Source organism: Balaenoptera borealis (assembly GCF_965194805.1).
Source record: "Balaenoptera borealis genome assembly, chromosome: 21".
Classification (NCBI taxonomy): Eukaryota; Metazoa; Chordata; class Mammalia; order Artiodactyla; family Balaenopteridae; genus Balaenoptera; species Balaenoptera borealis.
The window spans coordinates 16,130,814-16,153,103 of NC_138880.1; the positions used below are offsets into that span (position 1 = coordinate 16,130,814).

The 22,290-nt window shown below is 39.1% G+C and overlaps 1 protein-coding gene across 14 annotated transcripts in view; it reads left to right on the forward strand.

The window, feature by feature from the left end:
- The window catches only part of TRMT9B (tRNA methyltransferase 9B (putative)), a 68,909-nt gene extending 49,649 nt beyond the window's left edge, over positions 1-19,260 (forward strand). For 9 of the 14 annotated variants that reach the window (XM_082375017.1, XM_082375013.1, XM_082375014.1 and 6 more), the window contains 2 exons: positions 6,437-6,610; positions 12,193-19,260. In XM_082375017.1, the coding sequence (XP_082231143.1) occupies positions 6,437-6,610; positions 12,193-13,226 (1,208 nt within the window). In that variant the 3' untranslated portion in view covers positions 13,227-19,260. Of the gene's footprint in view, positions 1-6,436; positions 6,611-12,192 lie in introns of those variants that run through there. The other 5 variants (XR_014239090.1, XR_014239087.1, XR_014239088.1 and 2 more) reach the window with 5 other exon arrangements.
- Positions 19,261-22,290: the final 3,030 nt, after the last annotated feature.

Sequence of the window (22,290 nt, forward strand, 5' to 3'; positions counted from 1 at the left end):
GCCCGCAAGCCACAACTACTGAGCCCACGTGCCACAAGTACTGAAGCCCGCGCGCCTAGAGCCCGTGCTCTGCAACAAGAGAAGCCACCGCAATGAGAAGCCCACGCACCGCAATGAAGAGTAGCCCCACCTCGCCGCAACTAGAGAAAGCCCTCACGCAGCAGCGAAGACCCAACACAGCCAAAAAATTAATTTATTTATTTAAAAAATACTTTAAAAAACACTGAATGATTTAAAAAAATAATAAACTTAGAGACATTCACATTCGTGAATACAGTGTTTTGGTGGCTCACGCTGAGTAGCTCTCACGCCTTCTACAGAAGCGCCAGAATTGTGAGATTATAGAAGAGGTCCTATAACCTCTTATGAATCTCATGGATCCTTTCCCTTAACTATTCCTTAGGGGTCTTATTATTAGAGCATATCTTTAATTAGATCATATCTTCATAATCAAGCAAATAATGATTTGCTTGGAGGACTTTGGCTCAGTATCTTTTGGAATCTAGAAGTGGTAAATCACAGCCCAGGAGATTTAAGATTAAGTTTTAAGACATGGTAGGATTCCTATTTGAAGCATGCCCACTTAAAACTGCTTTCTAGCAATTACATGCATACGGCACCGTAAGAATCGTAAGTCTACAGTTACAAGTTCCATCTAATTTGACATTCGCTCTAAATTTTGGTAAGAGAAACAGATGTGCCCAGGGCTTTTGGCTTGTTAAAGATGGTGCGAGCAGTGTAGAATTTGGGGAAGGGGTACATGTCATGTAGAAGTGGAGAGTCTTTAAAAACATCTGTATCATGTCAACTTAAAAAAAAATCTGGTTTCATAAAATGCAGTGAGTTTGGAACTCTTACCACTCATAATATAAGCAAAGTACCAGAATCTTAAATCAACTGGGAGGAAAAGGTTTGGGGACAACAGAATATATATGCTACTTTCTCATACCTTACACCAAAAATTCCAAATGGAGCAAAGATTTAAGTATAAGAAAATGAATTCATTAAAGGACTAGATGATGACTATATAATTTAAAAAAATATTCTCAAAAGCAAAAGGCCTCTCAATGTATGACACATAAAAAGGGAGAAGTCATAAAATAAAATACAGTTGGTTGTCATTATCCACAGTAGTTAGGTTCTATAAAGTTTCCGTGAACCCTGAATTAGTGAATACTGAGTTATTGCCCTAGGGGAAATACTGGATTAGGTTCCTAGGAGCCTGTGGTCACAATATTTTTGTCAACTGATCAATAACTAACCTTGTTTCATGTGTGTTTCTGTTTAAAGTTTTACACACATGCGCTGCCAGTACAGACTTGGGCACTGCAAATAAATTTTAGCAATAGGTGAAGAGGCAGATACAGAGTCTGTGAGTAATGAGGATTAATTGCATTGGTATTTTTGACAACATAAAATTTAAAAGGTTCTACAAGGCAAATTTCTAGACAAATACATAAATGAAGTAAAAAACCAAAAACAAACTAGGTAAAAATATCTGCAATATATCTGATAGAAAAATAGACAATTCTCTTACTCTGTGGAGCCTTCTTCAAAGTCAGTATGAAAAAGACCAACAACCCCCCTACAAAATGATGAAACCATATGAACAAACAGTTCAAAAATGGGGGGAATACAAATTGCTTAAAATTTTTTTGATAGGTAATCCATTTAAATGGCTTAACAACAAGGTATAAAAAAATGTACAGTGAAAGATATTCTCTCATCCCAGTCTTCCAGCACCAAGTAACCCACATCAGAGGCACCATGCTCTTAGCTTCTTGTATAATCTTCTTGAGGTATTTCACATAAATATAAGCATATTTGTGCATATAAGTGTGCGCATGGGTGGATTTCACTTTTTCAATTACACAAATTAGTATGTTATACAAACTGCTATACACCTAGCTCTTGTTTCTTTTAATATATTGAGATCACTCCACGTTTGTTCTCATAGAGCTGCTAACTATTAAAAGCTGCATAGCTTTCTATGCTAATAACACTATACCAACAGATATGTATGTTGTTTGCTGTATTTTGCTACTACAAATTATGGCACAAATAATATTCTTTAAGTACCGCTGTGCAAATCAATAATTATATCTAGTAAATGTTATTCACCCATCTGTATCTTTTGATTTTTATACTATTTATACTTTTTACCACTCAATAAGTAAATAAGAATATTTTGATTATACAGTGAAAGACAAGTTTTAAAATAAAATTGAAATTAAGAAGAAATCAATGAAAAGGAAAGAAAGAAGCCCAAAGGGATTAGTAGAAAAAAAAGGAAGTAGAACAATACGACTATCTCCAAAAGGAAATATTTTTTCTTTCTAGGTTTTCCACTTAGCTAAAATCATCAACAGTTTAATTTGACTGGTTATTAGATTAGCAATTTATAATTAATGACTAATAAAACTTTGCATAGGTAATAAACACGCAGAGGTAATCAGGTTCCAGTTGCCCATACAGGAATTATCTAGCCGCTTCGCTATTTTAGTGGTGCGATTTTTTTATTGGCTAAATTTTATTAAGCACATCACCCCACTCCCAGCTGATCTGCTGAGGTGTGTGATAATGGCTCCTGATGGAAACTAACTCTTCAGGGCAGGTATCAGGAATGAAGTGAGCAGGAACTGTAGTTTAAATATAAAGAGCGTTGATGATTCAGAGACAGCAGAAATGCAAAGTACCCTCAGAAAATCCTGTGATCTTTGCAATTAAGGCAATACCTTTTCCTGAAATGGGCTAGTAATTTAAGGCCATTAGAAGATGGTGCATGCCAGGGATAAATTGGGAGATTGGGACTGACATATACACATTACTATATATAAAATAGATAAATAATAAGACCCTGCTATATAGCACAGAGAACTCTACTCAATACTCTGTAATGGCCCATATGGGAAAAGAATCTAAAAAAAAAAGAGTGGATATATGTATATGTATAACTAATTCACTTTGCTGTCCAGCAGAAAGTAACACAACATTGTAAATCAAATATACTCCAAAATTTTTTTTTTAAAATAAACTAAAATAAAAAATAAAACTGAACCACATTTGGTTAACCAAACCATTTTATCATAACCTTATCCCTATATATATAAAACCCATATTTCTCTCAATTCAAGAAAGTATTAAACTAATAAATTATGAATAAAAATGGACTGTAACATTTAAAAAAAAAAAGGTGATCCATGGAGGGTGTTCTGTGGCTTGAGGGCTTTACTTGGATTAGTTTAGGAAGCAGAATAAAGATTAGAACTAGATTCTTTTCTGAGCAAGGTGACCTTTTTACCTGACATCAGAGACAACTAACCTAATAGTATTGAAATTTTTATTTTGGTATACATAACTAAAACTAATTTTTCAATAATTAAAATTCTTTTTGCCTTTTAACTCTCAATTATTTATTCCCATATTCTGTGGTCAGACTTCATTTGCTAAGTTATTCTCTAATTACCATTCCTTCTCTGAGTCAATAAAAATTTAGAGCTCCTACTAAGTGGCAGGCACCAGGCCTGCAGAATAAAACATATTGCCTCATCTCTGACTTCAAAAGATGTACATAAAAGGAGAAATAAATAGGTTATAGTCTTCCTTTTCCCATAGGAAAAGAGAATTCTCTCTCAGATAAGGTCTTAGCAAAAAACTCTTAATTTATAAAATGTAGTTCTTTCTGCAAACTTCAGAGGGAACATTCAGATTAATTATTTCTAGCAAATACTCGCCCACCATGGGCCAAAACATCTTGTTGAATTGAGGCAATTATCTGTTTTCTTCCTTAGTTGTAGTGAGGTGCAGAATACAAAATAGAGGGGAACGGAAGCATGCAGACACTTGGCTGTTGTATCTCTGCAGTACCACAGAAGGTTATCATTTAATGAGATTTTGTAAAGGAGCATGACTGTTGTGTACAGGAGCTGCAGTATCAAAAATGTTCTGATTTACTTCTTGCATGTTGAAGATAATGGGGTGACTAGGCTTGGCAGTATTCTTGATTTCCTCATTAGGATAAAATCTCCCCTCTCTAGCACCTCGGTGTCTGCACTTAGAAAATGGATAATTGCATCATATTCAGGAGTTCCATTACTATCTTTAAAAATGAATGCCATTAGAAATGAATACAGGGGCCTTCCCTGGCAGTCCAGTGGTTAGGACTCGGTGCTTTCACTGCCGTGGCCCCGGGTTCAATCTCTGGTCGGGGAACTAAGATCCCACAAGCCTCGCGGCATGGCCGCAAATAAAAAAAAAGAGAGAAACAAATACAGGATATCAAAGGTATCAGGGGCACTGGAAATGTTTCAGGAGATGATGAGATCTGAAAAGACCTCAGTTTCCTCATTGTTACCAGATGCTCTCTGAACATGTCCCTCTAGCTCCAATGTTCTATGAACCTGTTTTTATTAGTATCTTTGAAGTAATTTTCCCTTTCATTTCTCTAAATGTATCCCCTGAGCCAGTTCAAAACAGCAAAAAATTTTACAAGATTATTTTTCTTAAAATATGAGCATCGTCTTTGAAATGTTTGGGATTTCAATTTTAAAATACGTTGTGAATTATATTTTCCCCATGATTGCCCTCAAATATTGGATCCTTTTTTGCAAAAGCATTCTTAGGAACAGTGGCTATGAGATCTAAAATATTTCCAAGACCTCCATCATTTACATTGAAATAATGAAGCTGGAAATCTTATTTTTTATTCACAAGCTCTCCACTGTCTCAGCTGGCATCAATGAATCTTAATTATGCTTTTAGTGTCTCATAATTTTGAATAGCACCTATTAAGGAGGAGTTATCAAAGACTGTTGCGATGTATTTCAAAAGCAGCAAACTAATCATCTTTGAATAGTGGTAGATATTTTTCAGGCAAAAAAAATTAGAGCTAATGCCAGCAGGTAGGGATATCAACTCTAATGACATCTTTAAATATTTCTGAAAAAATAAATAGATGATATGTCTGTGCTAGAATAAAATACTAGGTACTAGATCACAGAAGGCTTTGTTTCAAGATGATTATTCCTTTATGTTACTACCTTCTTCACCATAGTATCTGTGAGATCTGATTGATCTAAATCTTTAGGCTGTGTAAATCTTGAATTACTTGGGTCTCTGCCACCAGAAAGTGAATGTCAAAAATGGTCTATTTAAGGGACTTCCCTGGTGGTCCAGTGGTTAAGACTCCAAGCTCCCAATGCAGGGTGCCTGGGTTCGATCCCTGGTCAGGGAACTAGATCCTGCATGCCGCAACTAAAGATCCTGCGTGCCACAACTAAGACCTGGTGCAGCCAAATAAACAAATAAATATTTTTTTTAAAAATGGTCTATTTAAGAAAAAATCGTTCTTTGTCAGAGTTGTATTCAGAGTTAATAGAGATCATTTAAAACCTAGCACTGACAACAGATTGGATAAAAAGATGCTGAAATCCTTTTTTCATTCAAATTCAAATTTTAAATTTTTGAAAGGCCTGTTTTATTGCGTTAGTTATTTTATCTATACCCATTGAAAAGTTGTTGACAGTAGTTTGTTTTACATAGCCAGCAAGTGATGAAGGTTCGGCAAGATAACACAAGAATAAATGCCCAGAACATGTAGACCTAAACATAACGAAATATGTGTGTGAAGGTAACTTTTGTAAAGAGACTGGACCCTGTCACTAGGATACTAGGGAACTATTATTTGCTGCTGGAGGCCAGCTGACATTTCTTGATTGTGCTATCCTGTTAAGAAAGCCCTATGGACATGACCTCATTAAATATTCAATAAATAATATTTCTTTTTCCCATTTTCGTTTCCTCTTATCTCCTATATAAAAACATGTACGTGCTCTCTGAAGGCTTTTCTTTTTGTTTTTGTGCGTACCTTCAATCCATGTTGTGTTCTGTCTTGGTTAGTTAATACAGGCAGACCTCATTTTATTGCACTTCCCAGATACTGTATTGTGTTTTGTACCAACTAAAGGTTTGTGGCAACCCTGCACTGAGCCAGTCTATTGGTGCTATTTTTCCAACACCATTTGCTCACTTCGTGTCTCTGTGTCACATTTTGGTAATTCTCACGGTATTTCAAACCCTCCACCAGCAAAAACATTATGACTCGCTGAAGGCTCAGATGATGGTTAACATTTTTTAGCAATACACTGTTCTAAAATTAAGGTATGTACATTGTTTTTGTAGACATAATGCCGTTGGACACTGAACAGACCACAGTATAGTGTAAACGTAACTTTTAAATGCACTGACAAGCCAAAAGAGTCATGTGACTCGCTTCATTGTGACATTCGCTTTATTGCAATGGTCTGGAATGGAACCCGCAGCATCCCCGAGGTTTGCCTGTATCAAGTTATTTCTATTCCCTGTGATAAGACAAAGTAACCGACAATGTTCCACTTTCCATTAAGGATAGCGTGTAACGCAGGTTTTTCTCTTGCAGGTTGTGGAACTGGAAAGTATCTTAAAGTGAACAGCCAGGTACATACCCTGGGCTGTGACTACTGTGCGCCATTGGTAGAGATTGCCCGGCGTAGAGGATGTGAAGTCATGGTATGTGACAACCTTAATCTCCCCTTTAGGGATCAGGGCTTCGACGCCATCATCTCCATAGGAGGTAAGGCAGCCCCGTCACACATTCACTCTTCACCATGAGAATAACGTTACCTGGTTGAGGCTGCTCTCACAACTCAATGTCCATTCTTTGTAGAAAGATCTATGTAATTCATTTTATCTAATTTTTAAAAATATTGCAACTGAACTATTTAACTAAGTTCAAACGTACTTATGGTGGTACATACGATCGTTTTAACTAGTTCAACCCTCAAACTGTTGTTTTCTTCTTTTTGATGACTCATTCCAATTTCTTTCACTTACGAGTAAGAAAGTATTGGAGGAATTGTACTCATTGAAAATAGTACTTTGTTCTATTGAAATGAAGCCAGATTCTTTCAACGTGAAGTAGGTCTTTAGAAGTCATATTACCGTTTTCAGGCCACAGGTGTGCCCTTTATTAGCAGAATATTGTAGGACTAAGGCACTGAATGTCACTGGCAGGATGTGTCACCAACCTGCCACTCACTGTACAAAAGTCGCCGGGGAAGATGGTCCCACCTGGTCCCAGACTGCATTGTTTTTATAGTGCCACTCTGTTCTCTTACTGCCAGAGATTGTTCATAAATCTAGGGAATACATTCCTCATATTCTCCCAACAAGTGTGCCCATAAAATATACATGCCAAAAATGAAAAGAAACAGCAAAAATCCATGCTTGAAATATACACAGGTAAGGGTCATTTTACTCAATACATATAGTCCTGAAACTTAGTGTGTTAGTCATATTTAAGTATGCTGGGTAATCATGTTATTTAAGGAAATCTTGTGGCAAATCCTTTCCCAGAGCGAAAAATCTTTTGCAGGGCAAATTATTTCCTCCAACACACTTAAAAAAAATTAATGTATTTGAATATAACAAGCTTTATCAAAGCAAGGTGAATCTATATAAAACTGACTGCTAGATAAACATATGGAATAAGACTGTTTGCTCCGTCCTGGAATAGATGAGAAATCGGTATTTCCACCATTAGCTGGGGACTGTATCTTTGCATAGTGAGGGGATGCCGGCTTGGATGCCATAACCTTGGAACTAATTAGGACTGGCAGGAGGTGGTTGCCATGGAAACCTGCTCTTTGACAGCCCTACTTCTTTGCGTTTGAAACTGTTAAGTCCATTTGGTTTTTTTTTTTTTTAAGTTTTTTTTTTTTTAATTTATTTATTTATTTTATTTTATGGCTGTGTTGGGTCTTCGTTTCTGTGCGAGGGCTTTCTCTAGTTGCGGCAAGCGGGGGCCACTCTTCATCGCGGTGTGCGGGCCTCTCACTATCGTGGCCTCTCTTGTTGCGGAGCACAGGCTCCAGACGCGCAGGCTCAGCAGTTGTGGCTCACGGGCCCAGTTACTCCGCGGCACGTGGGATCCTCCCAGACCAGGGCTCGAACCCGTGTCCCCTGCATTGGCAGGTGGACTCTCAACCACTGCGCCACCAGGGAAGCCCAGTCCATTTGGTTTTAAGCATTAAGAGAAGGGGTTCTTGTTGAACCAAGCAACACTATACAATGCTCTGAATCTTTAGTAGGAGGAATTTTTGGTTCGGTCATGCCACCTAAAGAACCAGAAATTGGAGAGAGGTCAGAGAAGTGTATTTTTTTGCTCTTCTATTGTTTACTTTAGTTGTAGAGTCTATACAGCTGGCTACCTACAAAGAGCCTGTGCTGTTGAACCACTGTTGCAGGCGTGGGGTTACTGACCAACTTTCTTACTTTGGGGAAATGCTCCATGTTGTACATGGTTAAGTCCTTCTTTTCTTTCAGTTTAAGTCTCCTGCCCACAGAGGAAATGGAGCACACCTGGTTGCCATCTTCCAGTGAAAAATGCTTCCTTAGGTGGAAACCCAGCATGTGTTTTTATGAACTGTAACTATAAATTAACGTGGTGCAGTCAATTTCCAATTAGATTTTACATTTAGAACTATATTATGAGAACTTTCAATAAACCGTCTCTCCTATGTCCATATATATTTACTTCCCTATTTAGAATTCTGTATGTTGGCATTTCTTGCTTAACATGAAGAAATATAGTTTTAAATATATAGTTTTCCATGTCACTTAATAATGAGACGGTAAGCATCATACCTAATTATACATTCCTTATGTTTTACTCACAGATTACAAAAAGAAACAGTCTTTCTGCTTACTTTTAGAATAGTATGACATGTGTCTGTAGAGCTGATTCACTTTGTTATACAGCAGAAACTAACACACCATTGTAAAGCAATCGTACTCCAATAAAGATGTTAAAAAAAAAAAAAGAATAGTATGACCAAAATTTTATAAAAATTTGTTCATCTATTGAAATAGTGTCAACCAACTATTCGTGCCAGTGGTTCTCAACTTGCGGTTACACTGCCCCCCACCCTCAGGCGACGCCTGTCAATGTCTGGAGACATTTTTCGTTGTCACAACTGGGTATGTGTACGTGCTGCTGTCATCTACTTGCTGCCTCCCCAGCTCCCACAAGAAAAAATCATCTAGCTTGTTTACAAACACCAACAATGCTGAGGTTGAAAAATTCTGCTTCTTGCTATACCCACGGATTCTGAATACTTCCAGTTAGATGAGACAAACACCCTTGAAAAATTAAATAACAATACATCATAAAATCCCAAGATATAACAGGACTTTAAAGATGATCTTGTGTAATTTCTGATTCTGGAGTTCAGTCATTGAATTCTACTTGTTCAATTCAACACCCTATCCTACAGGATACATATACTGAGTACTACTTTTGCCTTTAAATCGTGATTATGATTTTTAAACAACAGGGGACATTTTTATCCTTTAAAATTCAACACAGTTTCCTGACATTGATAAAATTCATATAAATATATGTTTAGGTCCCATTTGGGTTACATTTACAATGTTTCTTAATAGAACATGTATGCATAGGCATGTATAATACATTTTATATGTAATGAAAACTTCATTTGTAAATTTTTTTTTTCAAAAGCATTTGGCTTAAAAGTTACTTAGTATTATATGTTAAATATAAATATAAAATATAATATGAAAGATTCAGATATTTCCTGGGTGAAATTATGGTATTAAAATGGATTATCGCATAACAAATATTTCAGGAATGAAAAATATAAAGATGTTATTCCTTAAAAACAAAACTTCTGGGGGCTTCCCTGGTGGTCCAGTGGCTAAGACTCTGTGCTCCCACTGCAGGGGCCCCGGGTTTGATCCCTGGTCAGGGAACTAGATCCCACATGCTGCAACTAAAGATCCTGCATGCTGCAACTAAGACCCGGCACAGCCAAATACATAAATAAATATTTTAAAAAAAACAACTTCTGAAGCCAAGAATCCTGAAATGTTGAAGACCTATAAATCTGATAAAAAGAAATTACTGTATTAAAATAGTCCTGGTTTAATGGCGTTTTTTGTTTAATGGCCAAAACACAAGAATACAGTCGATTCTCATTATTCACCGTGGTTATGTTCTGTAATGTCCCATGAACACTGAATTAACAAATACTGAACCATTGCTCCCAGGGGAAATACAGGATTAGGTTCTTGTGAGCCTCTGGTCACAATACTTTTGTCAACTAATCAGCATGTCATCTTGTTTTATGTGCGTTTCTGTTTAAAGATGACTTATTTAATTTTGAACTCATGCCAGCAGCACTATAACACCCAAAAGGAGCTCATCTAACTCACATATTTTCTCTGTAAGACACATCGCAGCCTTACGGCTTACGAACCCTAGACAGCACTTCCACCCGGTGCTGGGGCAGGGCTGTGAGGGATCGTCAACAGAGAGATCACCAATAAAACACCAAAATGAGAAAACACACGGCACGAAACAGACTGTGAAAAGGACACTTGTTGACAGCACCAGAGCTGAGACAGGAAGGCAGAGCATCTCCTCGCTGGACCCCAGCTGGGAACGTGTGCCTTGGGAGGCTCAACTTTTTGGCTGTTCTACGCATGTCAAGGAATGACCACGAAAACGCTGAGCGTACTGAGTTCTGAAGTCACAAGACAATTTTAGCAAGTAGGCAAATTTGCAGATACAGAATCCACAGATGACGAGGATCACCTGCATTTAGAAAACACACCCATGGAAGTTCCAGAGTGAATGAGGTGCAAGTTATGGGGGACATTAACGGCCAGGAGTAGTCACAGATGTGAACGTTAGTACTGTCCTAAGTCCTACTCAGTCCTGACTTCTCTGCCCCCTTTTAGCTCATTGACCATGACACTACTTCGAGAAGTGTAAGCTTTCAAACTGACCATTATAAAGGGCCCTTTCTTTGGGGATGGGGATTGGGGAGAACAGCCTGACACCTAGTGAAGTAAAGTAATTGGTCAAAGATCACAAGGCTGGTCACTGGTAGATCTAGGACAAAATACACTGGTGTCCTGTTCCTTAAATGCATTTGAACCTAATACCTCTTGCACTGCTGCATGGTACAGTAAGAGAAACCAGGGTTTGTGCACTGCTGATAGGAAAGCAAACCTGATTGGGAACAATACAAAGTGTGCCTCTTGTATAATCTTCCTTTGACAGCTTTAGCCATATAATCATCTCATTTTAGGCATTTACTATCTCTCTGTGGCAGGTAAACTAAAGAGATTTATTTGCCTGAAACCATTACTAACCTCTGGATTATGCTGAGGTTACAGGAGCTGTTTCATCTTCTCTGTTCCCTCACTATTCATATCTGAGCAGTAGTGTACAGACTTTCCTGAGAGCTAATTTCCTACCTAAGTGATAGGCATATGTGTGGAAAAATAATTTGATGTTTTCTCTTGACACAGTGTGATTAAACTCTAGAAGCTAACAGACTAGTGCTTTCTATATACTGTTTGATAAAAATATGCCTAATAACCCACCTAAGACTAGATACAGGCAGTCCTGCTTGACTCGCACTTTAACTTTGCAAAGACCGCAAGTAAAATGATGACCTATAAGCTGCTTTTTCTTAAGTATACACAACAATTCCATATTATATTAACATTATTAAAAACTATAAGCAATCATTACTACATGTCAAAATTGCATCATACTAAGTGAAGTCAGTCAAAGTCAAATATGTGATATCACTTATGTGTAGAATTTTTTAAAAAAATGATACAAATGAACTTATTTACAAAACAGAAACAGACTCACAGATTTAGAGAACAAACTTCTGGTTACCGGGGCGGGGAAGGGTGGGGAGAAGGAATAGTTAGGGAGTTTGGGATCGACATGTACACACTGCTATGTTTTAAGATAGATGACCAGCAAGGACCTATTGTATAGCACAGGGAACTCTGCTCAATATTCTGTAATAAATAACCTAAATGGGAAAAGAATTTGAAAAAGAATAGATACATGTATATGTATAATCACTTTGCTGTACACCTGAAACGAACACAATATTGTTGATCAACTATACTCCAATATAAAATTTAAAAAAAGAAAGCATACCTCTTTCTTTATCATTCTTCAACCCAGAAAACAGTTATGATATAATTCTAATAAAAATCTTTATTTAGGAAAAAAAATGCATCATTTTTATATGGAAAATACTAGCCTATAAATGTGTAGGTTTACGTGTGTATATACACACTGAGATCTAGTTTCTTCTTTTTCAGTCATCCATCATTTTTCTACAAAACAAAGAAGAATCAGAGCAATAAAGGAAATGGCCAGGGTCTTAGTTCCTGGAGGCCAGCTGATGATTTATGTTTGGGCCATGGAACAAAAGAACCGGCACTTTGAGAAGCAAGACGTGCTTGTTCCATGGAACAAAGCCTTGTGCTCCCAGCCCCTCTCGGAATCCAGCCAGCCTGGGAGAAAGAAGCAGGGTGGGCATCCAGAAAGAAGCCATCCCTACCACCCTCCCTGCTCTGCGTGCCGCTGTCCCGTTTGTTTCAAGGGGCGCTGGGATTCGAGGCGGTCCCATAGCGTGGATTGTGACTCTGCTCTGGCTGGCACCTGCTGTGCAAATATTTCCAAGGAAGGGGAGGAAGAAAATGGATTCTATAACACGCTGGGGAAGTCTTTTCGTTCCTGGTTTTCCTCTAGATCTTTGGATGAATCAACTCTGAGGAAGCAAATTGAAAAAATGAGACCCTTGAAAAACACAGAAAGTTGGGCCAATAGCACGATATCCACCCAGCCTTCAAGACACTCAAGTTTCGACTTAGATCATCCAGAGCCATTTTCAACAGGAGAGCAAAATTTAGATGAGGAAGTGTTTGTGGAGACTTCTCAAAAACACCTGGAATGGCTGAGAGCGCCCGCCACACACAAACACCTAAATGGAGACCATCCAAGAGGCGTGAGGAGAAATGGAGATGGGAATTTTCTGGGTAGCACCAATACCAAGGAGAATTGTATGGATGCAGGTAACTTAGAAGAGGGTACCCCTTCTGCTAGTAAAATATGGAGGAGGATTTCTGCAGCTGATTCCAAAGATTCTAACCCAGGTGACACCATTTCTGTCGAAGAACAACAGTCCGACATTTTGGATTCTGGTGCCTTTATGCGCTATTACCACGTGTTTCGAGAAGGCGAGCTCTATGGCCTGCTGAAGGAGAGTGTGTCGGAGCTCCATATTCTGAGCTCTGGGAATGATCATGGCAACTGGTGTATCATTGCAGAGAAGAAGGAAAGTTGTGATTGACCGGATCATTTCAGACATCTCCTCCAAGAGATGAACCCCATTCTTCTCACTGGGTTTGTGATATGGTTCCCTGAAGGGGCATCCAATTTCGTCATTTGGTCTGTATTTAATCGATTTATATTTTGGTCTATAGACACTATGAATTCATCATCTTTTTAGTCTATAGACAAGCACAGTGCTTGGCATCTGAAGCATCTGACAAAGAGTATATGTGGTTAAATGTTAATGTAAGAGATCTGAAGAAGCAATATAACATGAACTTCAATACAGCTGAATTACTATAACAATACATGTATACTGTTTTTCAGTATTATATAGTGATTTCAAAAGATTCTGCTTTTAAGTATACCTTTTAAAAACATCATTTGTATATAGGAAGGGGGTAATTCCTACTTCTCTGGTTATAATTTAGATCTGTGTGCAAGATAATAGGTAAACTTGTACCACTGCACAAATGTAAATTGAACCATGTGATAAATTATTTCATTGCCAAGGCCTTGCTTCTATTTAAAGTCTTCAGAAAGGTGAGAGACGGTGGAGAGAGACAAGAAGGGTTCTGAGAACTTTTCTAGATGATAAGCGAACCTGCTTCAAGATAAGTAAATAATGTTTTTGATGTTGCTCAGAAGGCTTTAAAGGCACTGTCAGCATGTAGAGAGTGGAGTATGTGGGCACCGGGAAGTTGTTGCAAGTTACCCAGGTGGTATTCTTCCAACTTTATTAGAAGCAGGAATATCCAGTTACGGCAAGACCAAGATTGACTAATGAGTTTTCATCTGGAATGATGCTTTACTTATGCATTGAAGGGATACTTAGGAAATGAGAATCTGGTTGAAACAGTGCTTTTTATTGGTTCTCAAAACAAATAGATCATTAAGGTACAAGATATTTGGATTTGGTGGAGGACTGATTGTTGGATCTTTAAAAATAATATCTGGGCATTTATCTTATTGAAAGGGACTACATTTTAATAGTTATATTAGGGATTTAGGTAGAATCAAGTCCTATTAATTAAAGGTTCAATTTCTGCCACTTTATAGACAAACGAATAGCTGGGCACCGTCTGGTCACCACATCTGTTTACATTTAACCATGGGTCTGTTTAAATCCATGTCGTGGATCCTGAGACACACATATAATTAGGAGAAGCAAAAGTAAGTTGACCCAAGAATACAGTTTCAGGCAGTTCCTTAATGAGGAGAGAATCAACACTTGACAAAAGGCTTTTTACTGTATGGACCACTGTAAACCCAGAGGAAACCCAATTCTTGTTTTGTTTTCCACTGAAATTACTAAAATAGTATAAGATTTCATTTGTGTTGGGCTTATTTTTCCCTTCGGTAATTGTGCTCTAACTTAAAATAATGATGCTACTTTCAAAGAAATTTAAAGGATTTAAAAAAAATTTTTATTTTATTTATTTATTTTCGGCTGCATTGGATCTTCGTTGCTGCACATGGGCTTTCTCTAGTTGCGGCGAGCAGGGGCTACTCTTCATTGTGGTGCGCGGGCTTCTCATCGCGGTGGCTTCTCTTGTTGCGGAGCATGGGCTGTAGGCTCGTGGGCTTCAGTAGTTGTAGCACACAGGCTCAGTAGTTGTGGCTCACAGGCTCTAGAGTGCAGGCTCAGTAGTTGTGGCGCACGGGCTTAGTTGCTCCGCGGCATGTGGGATCTTCCCGGACCAGGGCTCGAACCCATGTCCCCTACATTGGCAGGCAGATTCTTAGCCACTGCGCCACCAGGGAAGTCCTAAAGGATTATTTTTAATGTGCATCTGCAAAGTACTGGTGTTTATTACTCTCTCTTGGCTTCGAAATAAGATTGCAGCATCACCTTTTCGTTTGATGAGGTTGTCGGGTGGAAATGAGATCTATGATTTATATTGTTCGGCACACAGTTTGCATTAGAGGGACGATGAAAAGAGACATAAAAGTGGAATATAAATTAAAATTTAATTTAATGCCTTCCATTTCTTAAATGAGGACATTAAGTCATGAGTGTTAGTGGGTTTTTTTGGTGGAAAGAAATGTTCTCAGAGTCAGAGACATTCTTACAATTAAGGCTTGATGACCTTTTTATTATAAGTAGATTTTTCCTCTCCTTGAAGCCTGTTGTCACATGTATCTTTAATCCCAGCCTTGTGCTAGAAATCTGTTTCAAGTCAGGGCTTTCTGGTGGTAGCCCACCACTTACATGGAACTCAAGTTTATTAGACGGCACCAGAAAAGCTTTGAGCAAACCTATATGAGCAATTTCCTACACACACACACACACACACACACACACACACACACACACACACACACACACATACACACCCCACTTTGTATAAAATGACTCTCTAGAATAGTTCTTGAGAGAGGAATATTTTCACATAATTTTGACAGGGCTGTAAATTAAAAAAACACCAATAATAGCAATCTTTCGCCCTTCATCTGCCGAGTACAAGAATTCTATTCATCCAGACATTATTTCGTATGCAAATATTTGACTTTGTGGTTGATAATATCTCTTTGGTATTCATGTGCAAAGCACTCTTAAATCTAACTTCTACCTTTGGAGATATATACATACATATATATGTATAAATCTCCATGGATATATATGGATATGGTATATCCATATACTTCATATATACATGATATATATGCCCTTGAAGACCCAACCTAATGTAAATATCTTGATCATTTAAAATAAATTTTGTTCATATTAGGACTGTCCTTAAAAGGAAATACAAATAAGTGAGTTGAAACATACACAGGTTATTTGTGAGTATTCAGTCGGCCTTAACTTGCTCTATTATAGATTTTGCTAATCTATCTGAAGTACATACTTTGAAAACGTAGACTCCGTTATTAATACTGGATCAGAGTGTCTTTCCTGTTCATTCCCCTTTACTTGTTGGCATCACTGCAGAGTCCCACTATCTGAAGTGGAGGGGAGCATGTGCGGGGGATTCTTGGAAGGGCCTTAAAAACCTCTGCTGGCTTATTGATGCTTCACTGGCCTACTTGAGGAATTCCACAAACAGCTAAACGATTTGGGGGAAAGTGCGTTAACATGGACAAAGGATGCAACCAGGCGAGTGGCCCATTCAAACTATTATTTTTTAAATTGTCACCAAAGTGATTAAATGACACCAGCAAGTCACGGTAACTAACAAACCATCTAACACATGTCTTGGATTATCAATTTCGTTTGTTCTTCCCTTCCCACCACACATCCCTATATACAAGATGGTGTGTGATTTCTGTTTTTAGTTTGCCTTTCTGTGTCCTTCCAAATTCTAGATGTCAGTACTTCCTCTGGGTTTTAACTGACCATCAATTGAATGGGCAAAAATTGGCAGTAATCCAGAGAGAAAATAATCCAAATTTAAATCAGCTAGGAATGTTAATGTACTTGTATATTAATGGCCATCAAAAGAATAAGCACTGGTGGATTTTTTAAAAATAAAAGTAAATGGGTTCGGATGAGGATAGAGGGTCTAACCCAATAGTTGTTGATCTCGGTGGGCGAGGATATTCCTTAAAAATGAGTTGTGAGCACTCAGTTTGGGAGGGAGGGGGAAATGGGGTATAACCACTGGCCAGGCAGGTGCAGTCTGGGAAGAACAAATTAGGGCAAGCCTGAGCATGTCTCTCCTATTGTGTAGGAAATATGAAATAATAACAGCAGCTAACTTCTTAAATATCTAACATGTATTATTTTATCTGTAATCCTCACCATTGCTAAGTATACTTATTGCTCCCACTTTGCAGATTAGGAAAACTGGGTCAGAAAGAAATCAATTAAATTGCCCAATGCCACATTCATCTAGTAAAGGGCAGGGCTGAGTTTCAAACCAGGCAGTCTGCCTCCCAGCCTGTGTTCTTACCCACAACACTGTATACCCCCAGTCATGGTGCAAGGCAGATTATGAGAACATTTCAAGGGGAAGTGTGATTATCCCCTTTCCAAATAAGCTTTAGTAAGGTTAAGCAAAGATTTCACAGTTAGACAGTAATTGGACAGGAATCCCTTATATATTTTTCCCTGTCTTTTATATTAACTTTTTTCATTTGTAATTCTCTTTCCATTTGATTTTAATTAAAAAAAAAGTCACAAAATGCTCTGTGATCACTTTTATCCAACTCTTCGATCCTCTAAAAATTGGTATTATTGTTTTCCCATTTTATAGGTGAGAAAATAGAGGGCTATTCAGATATTTCATTCCTTCCATTTGTTCACTGAACCCTGTTGTGTGCCAAATACATAGGATACTAAGGCAAAGAATATCAGATGTATCGAGGATACACAGAATATTAGAATTAACTGAGCAGAAAGTGCCAAACTGGAGCAGTTTTCATATTCCTTGTGCACCTACTACCGCATTCTATCGGTTTGCTTGAGAAAAGCAATTTACAAAAACCCCTCTTAGAGAATCTCAATGCATATGAGCATATTTAAGGCCTCCCCTAAAGTAAATTGGGATTTGATTTAACTGAGCTTGCCCTCAACATGGTAACATCCTCTAGCACAAGCATTCTGTGGAATACATTTCAGAAAATAACGCACCCAACAGAGTAAAATGCAGACTCTTTAGGATGGCCTGCACATCCCCCCTTCATAAATTCTCCCAAGTATTTTTCAGCCTCATCTCTTGCAATTGCAAACATTTTTTTCTGTTTTGCAATCTGCTGTTTTAAACAACACTTTCATTAGGATTTACATAATGACAAGTAATTATCACATCCCCTGGATATAAACTTGAATTTTAAATGCCAATTGTAATCCTTCTCCAAAGAAAAATGCATGAAACAGACTTCATTCTGTCAATTCAAAGGGCATCTGAGATAAGTGTCATCACACACCCATCCAACAGATGGAAAAACCATGGAAGTGGAAGGGAATTACAGAAGCATCAGCAGACCTCAAACCAGAACACTCAACTCCCCTCATCCCAATCTTAACTCAAATGTATGATTATTGGTTTGATATTATAGACTCCATATCTGCAACCTCGAATATCTACAAAACTGAAATGGGAATATTTTAAAAGAACTCTTACCAACCAAGGATTGAAATGATAATGCAAATAGAAAGCATTTGGCATGGTATGGGGAATGCAAACACGGAAGCCTAAGAGAGCTAATCAAAGAGCTCACTGTGAACTGCCCTATTTTTTATTCACTGTGGTCCTCCAGTATGTGATGCATTCGTAGGAACGTGAATCATTTCAGTTATAACCCACATTCTGTTCCCCTCTAGAAGCAGGTCTTTCCCAATTGATTATGCCTTGTCATCACTCTACCTGGGTGGGAGCAGAGCTATAATGTAATCTATATGGCCAATCCGATGGACCGCTTGTGAGAGTTGATTGTCAAACTGGATCTCTCATGGGGCAAATCAATATATATTTTGTCTCTCCTTCAACTAGAACTGGCAAAAATATAATTTACGCAACCCAACTGATTATTCATTAATCTACATGTAAAAATATATTTTCTCCACACAAAACATTTATTCTTCTCTGGACATTACCTCCATAAAGAAAAGACAGAGGGTCACTGTCATTAATATGTAGCCAGTGTAACTGAATGTTGAATTCCATGAAAAATTTACATTTATATTTATGCTCGCCCAGAAGGGAATTTGGCTGAATGACAGGCATTTCTCTAATGAGCTAATCATACCACTTCCATTAGATTTTCTATTAATGTATGTAGATGGACACCATTAGTAAAGGTTTGCTTTTCTATTCTACTTATTTACACAGAACCCTGGCAATACTTAAGGCTCACTAATGTGGACCCCAGTGGAATTTCTCAGATACTTTGAATATGTATGTAAAAACTGTCCCATTTTCTTTAGATGTTCTCTTAAATATGTATTATGTAAATATACATGTATGTATATTCCTAGACATCTAGTGTTTGCTGTCACTAGTGACCTTCTTATGCACTTGTAAAAACGTTAAATTAGCAATTACAGTGGAAATGTATTTCATTGAATAGATTTTGTTTTGGGGAAATATGAAGAGAATTGTCATATATTATTGTGCCTCCTCTGGTGTTGACGTGTATTTGTATCAAAAGTGCAAAAATCCTTTTCTTCTACAATATAGTTAGTTACTTTAGCTTTTCCCAGATGAAGCTAGCAATAGTTCTAAAAGGACAAGTTGATGTAAAATATCGTGACGGTTGTACTAACTTGGAGGTATTTTATTTGCATTAACCAATAATGTTTAGGATCTTTTGTAATAAGTATTATTAAAAATAGTGTAATTTATACGCTTATGAAATGTATAAGATAGTTTATGTCTAAGTGTACTTTTAAAAATGTTTCTAGATGAACAAAATTCTGCCTTTCATCTTCACTCTTGAGTGTGACAAGACAGGTATTACCCTCTTTCCATTCACACAGGCACCCCTCCTTAGACTCAACAGAACTGGGCGAATTTGTATTTGGATTCTGTTAGCTTTGTCTAAAAGAAACGAAGCTAGCCATATAATAACAGAGTGTCATTAAGGGGTTAATAAAGGTATATTACTGACTAAAGCAAAAAGACATCTTTTAAGATGAATAAAGATGTATTAGACTATCTGAAAGTGGGCGTGTGTGAAAATACAGTACTAATGGGGAAAGAGCATCATTTTTTATGTTATTGGAATGCAAGCACTTTTATTCTTTTTCCTGACCTGCTCCGTCTGCAGGCCGTCAGCTCATTATCAGAGTTGGGGGTGTGACGTAAAAGGGGATTGAGGCCGGCCGGCACGGCTGTGGCTCCCACGCAGCTCAGCGGGGGCGCGTTTGAGCAGCAGATGGTGCCCTGGCATGTGCTGCCCTGACCACCTCCCATCCCTTCAGCATCTCCCCGAGCGCTGGAAGAAGCTACGGCATCTCCCCAAGCATGCTGACAAAAACTGACAAAAACTGTATGTTTTTGTATGCTGACAAAAACTGATGATGTGGGCTTGGTCCTTGGAGTTCACCGATCAAGGGTTAAAATGAAAACCACCAGTGACCAATTATCTAGCCATCAGTTACTAGCCCGAGCGTGGCTGCTTGGGAGACAAAAATGAAAGGTACTGACGACAAATGAAATATACTCTGTGCCCATCTTTTGGCAAGAATCAACGAAGCCTCCATTCATGCACTAGGCACTCGTTGGCAGAAATCTCTCAGTTTAAAAACATCACTAGTTCTTGTCTTTAGAATCACTCCTTCCATCTTTGTGCTCATCTTGCATTTTTGAAACATCTAAGTGTAAATTCAGCTTTAAAAGCTCTATGCGTAACGGGTTTGTTAGCAGTTTTTAGAGTTTTCTCGATGGTTGGAATCAGAAGGAAATCACCAGCTTCAGTGCCTGCTTTTTACTGTATGCGTCACTCCCCGCCCAGTCCTCAGGGGCAGGGCACAGAAGACAGTCCCCATGACGACGGTGTACCTGTAAGCAGTCTCAGGGGGTGGGAAACTGCCAGATGCTCGAGCTGCCAGGGACCTAAGCTGTCACTGACTCCAAGAAGGAGGGACTTGCTCCAGCCAAGAACCAGACCTGCCCTTCCCACCACACCACACTGTACTCCTTTGGGGGGTTTCGGCCCTTTGCATCCATCCAGGTCTTTGTCACACTGCAGCCCCCAGCTCAGGTCCCATCTTCAGGGAAATCACCCTGATCCCACTGCTTCACGTTGATTTCATCTTCACCATCCTACAGCCCTGTGCATTTAGGATAACTGACAGCACTACTTTTCCATATTCACCTTTAGCAATGAAAAAGCCTTCCTGCACCATCCATGATTTTGTCCCTTATGTCTCTCCAAATAAAAACAAAAACAAAAACGGCAAGTTGACTAACACCTTTCCAGCTCCAGTCACTTTTCTACCTAGTGTCTTTCTTCTCCGTGTCACCCCCAACGCTGACCTCCAGAAACCAACCCTCATTTGCCATTTTAAATGGCCCGCCTAAATGGACATAACGGAGCTCTCCCATCCACCGGCGACTCCAAGCCTGGCTTCTGAACACGAGGAAGGAAGAGTCCAGCTCTGGCTGCTGGAATTCCACTCCTGGGATCAGCTGCCTATGGAGGGCCGTGTCTCAACTTCACTGACTCCCTGCATTTTGAGTCTCCTCCCAAGATAACTTCTCCTCATAGATCCCGTACTTCTAAGTCCTCTCTCTCATCTTTAAGACTCCCAGGTGGGAAGAGTTAAGTGCTCACTTATTTGTGAGATTTTTATTTGAGGACTGATGACAACTGATGCTGTGGGCTTGGTCCTTGGAGTTCGCTGATCAAGGGTTAAAACCACCAGTGACCAATATTTAACCGTCAGTTACTAGTTTTTTCTTTCTCTTGAAGAGAAAGAGGCCACAGTATTTGGCTAAGTATACAATGAAGGGCATGAGAGTTGGAGATACAAAGGGAAATCCCTTCCTTCCCACAAGTCACTCCTGAAAACTCAGGGCAGCCAGACCTTCGTGTTCAGAGCTCCCTTGCTCCAGAGGAGAACAGGACCATGAACTTAACCCGATCCATGCCTTTGAGAGGCCGGGGCCCCCAAAGGGTTGATCAATGGAGATGCCGCATTAAGAGGAAGGCTGGAGCAGCCCCACCAGCAGGGAGCCAGTTGGGGCCCCCAATACTGCCCCAGTGGTGGAAGGAACCTGCCTGGGGGTAGCCCCACATGTACCATGGGCCTGAGCACCGGCCCCATGTTTGGGAACCTTGGCAAAGATTCCTGTGCCCAGGCTTCGGGCTTGGCGTAAAGTGGGCGGAGCTGCGACTTTCAAGTGGCACAGTGGGGCCATTTGCACAGGCCTTGCTCTCGTGCTGCAATGGGAGGCCACCGTCCCTGTGCCGCGGGCAAGGCGGGGGGCTGCTTGTGGGCCTCGTCAGAGGCACCTGAAGGTTTCTCATCAAAAGAAATGCAGCTGGATCCCCAAAGTTCCATGAAACGGGTTGAACTCCGTGTGAAGTTGCTCGTTAGGGTGTCCTCATCCAGTCCCACACCCTTCTGTTTTATTAATGGGGGACCTCAGTGTGTGAGCTGAAGTGACCTGCACACCCCACGCAGGAAGCGC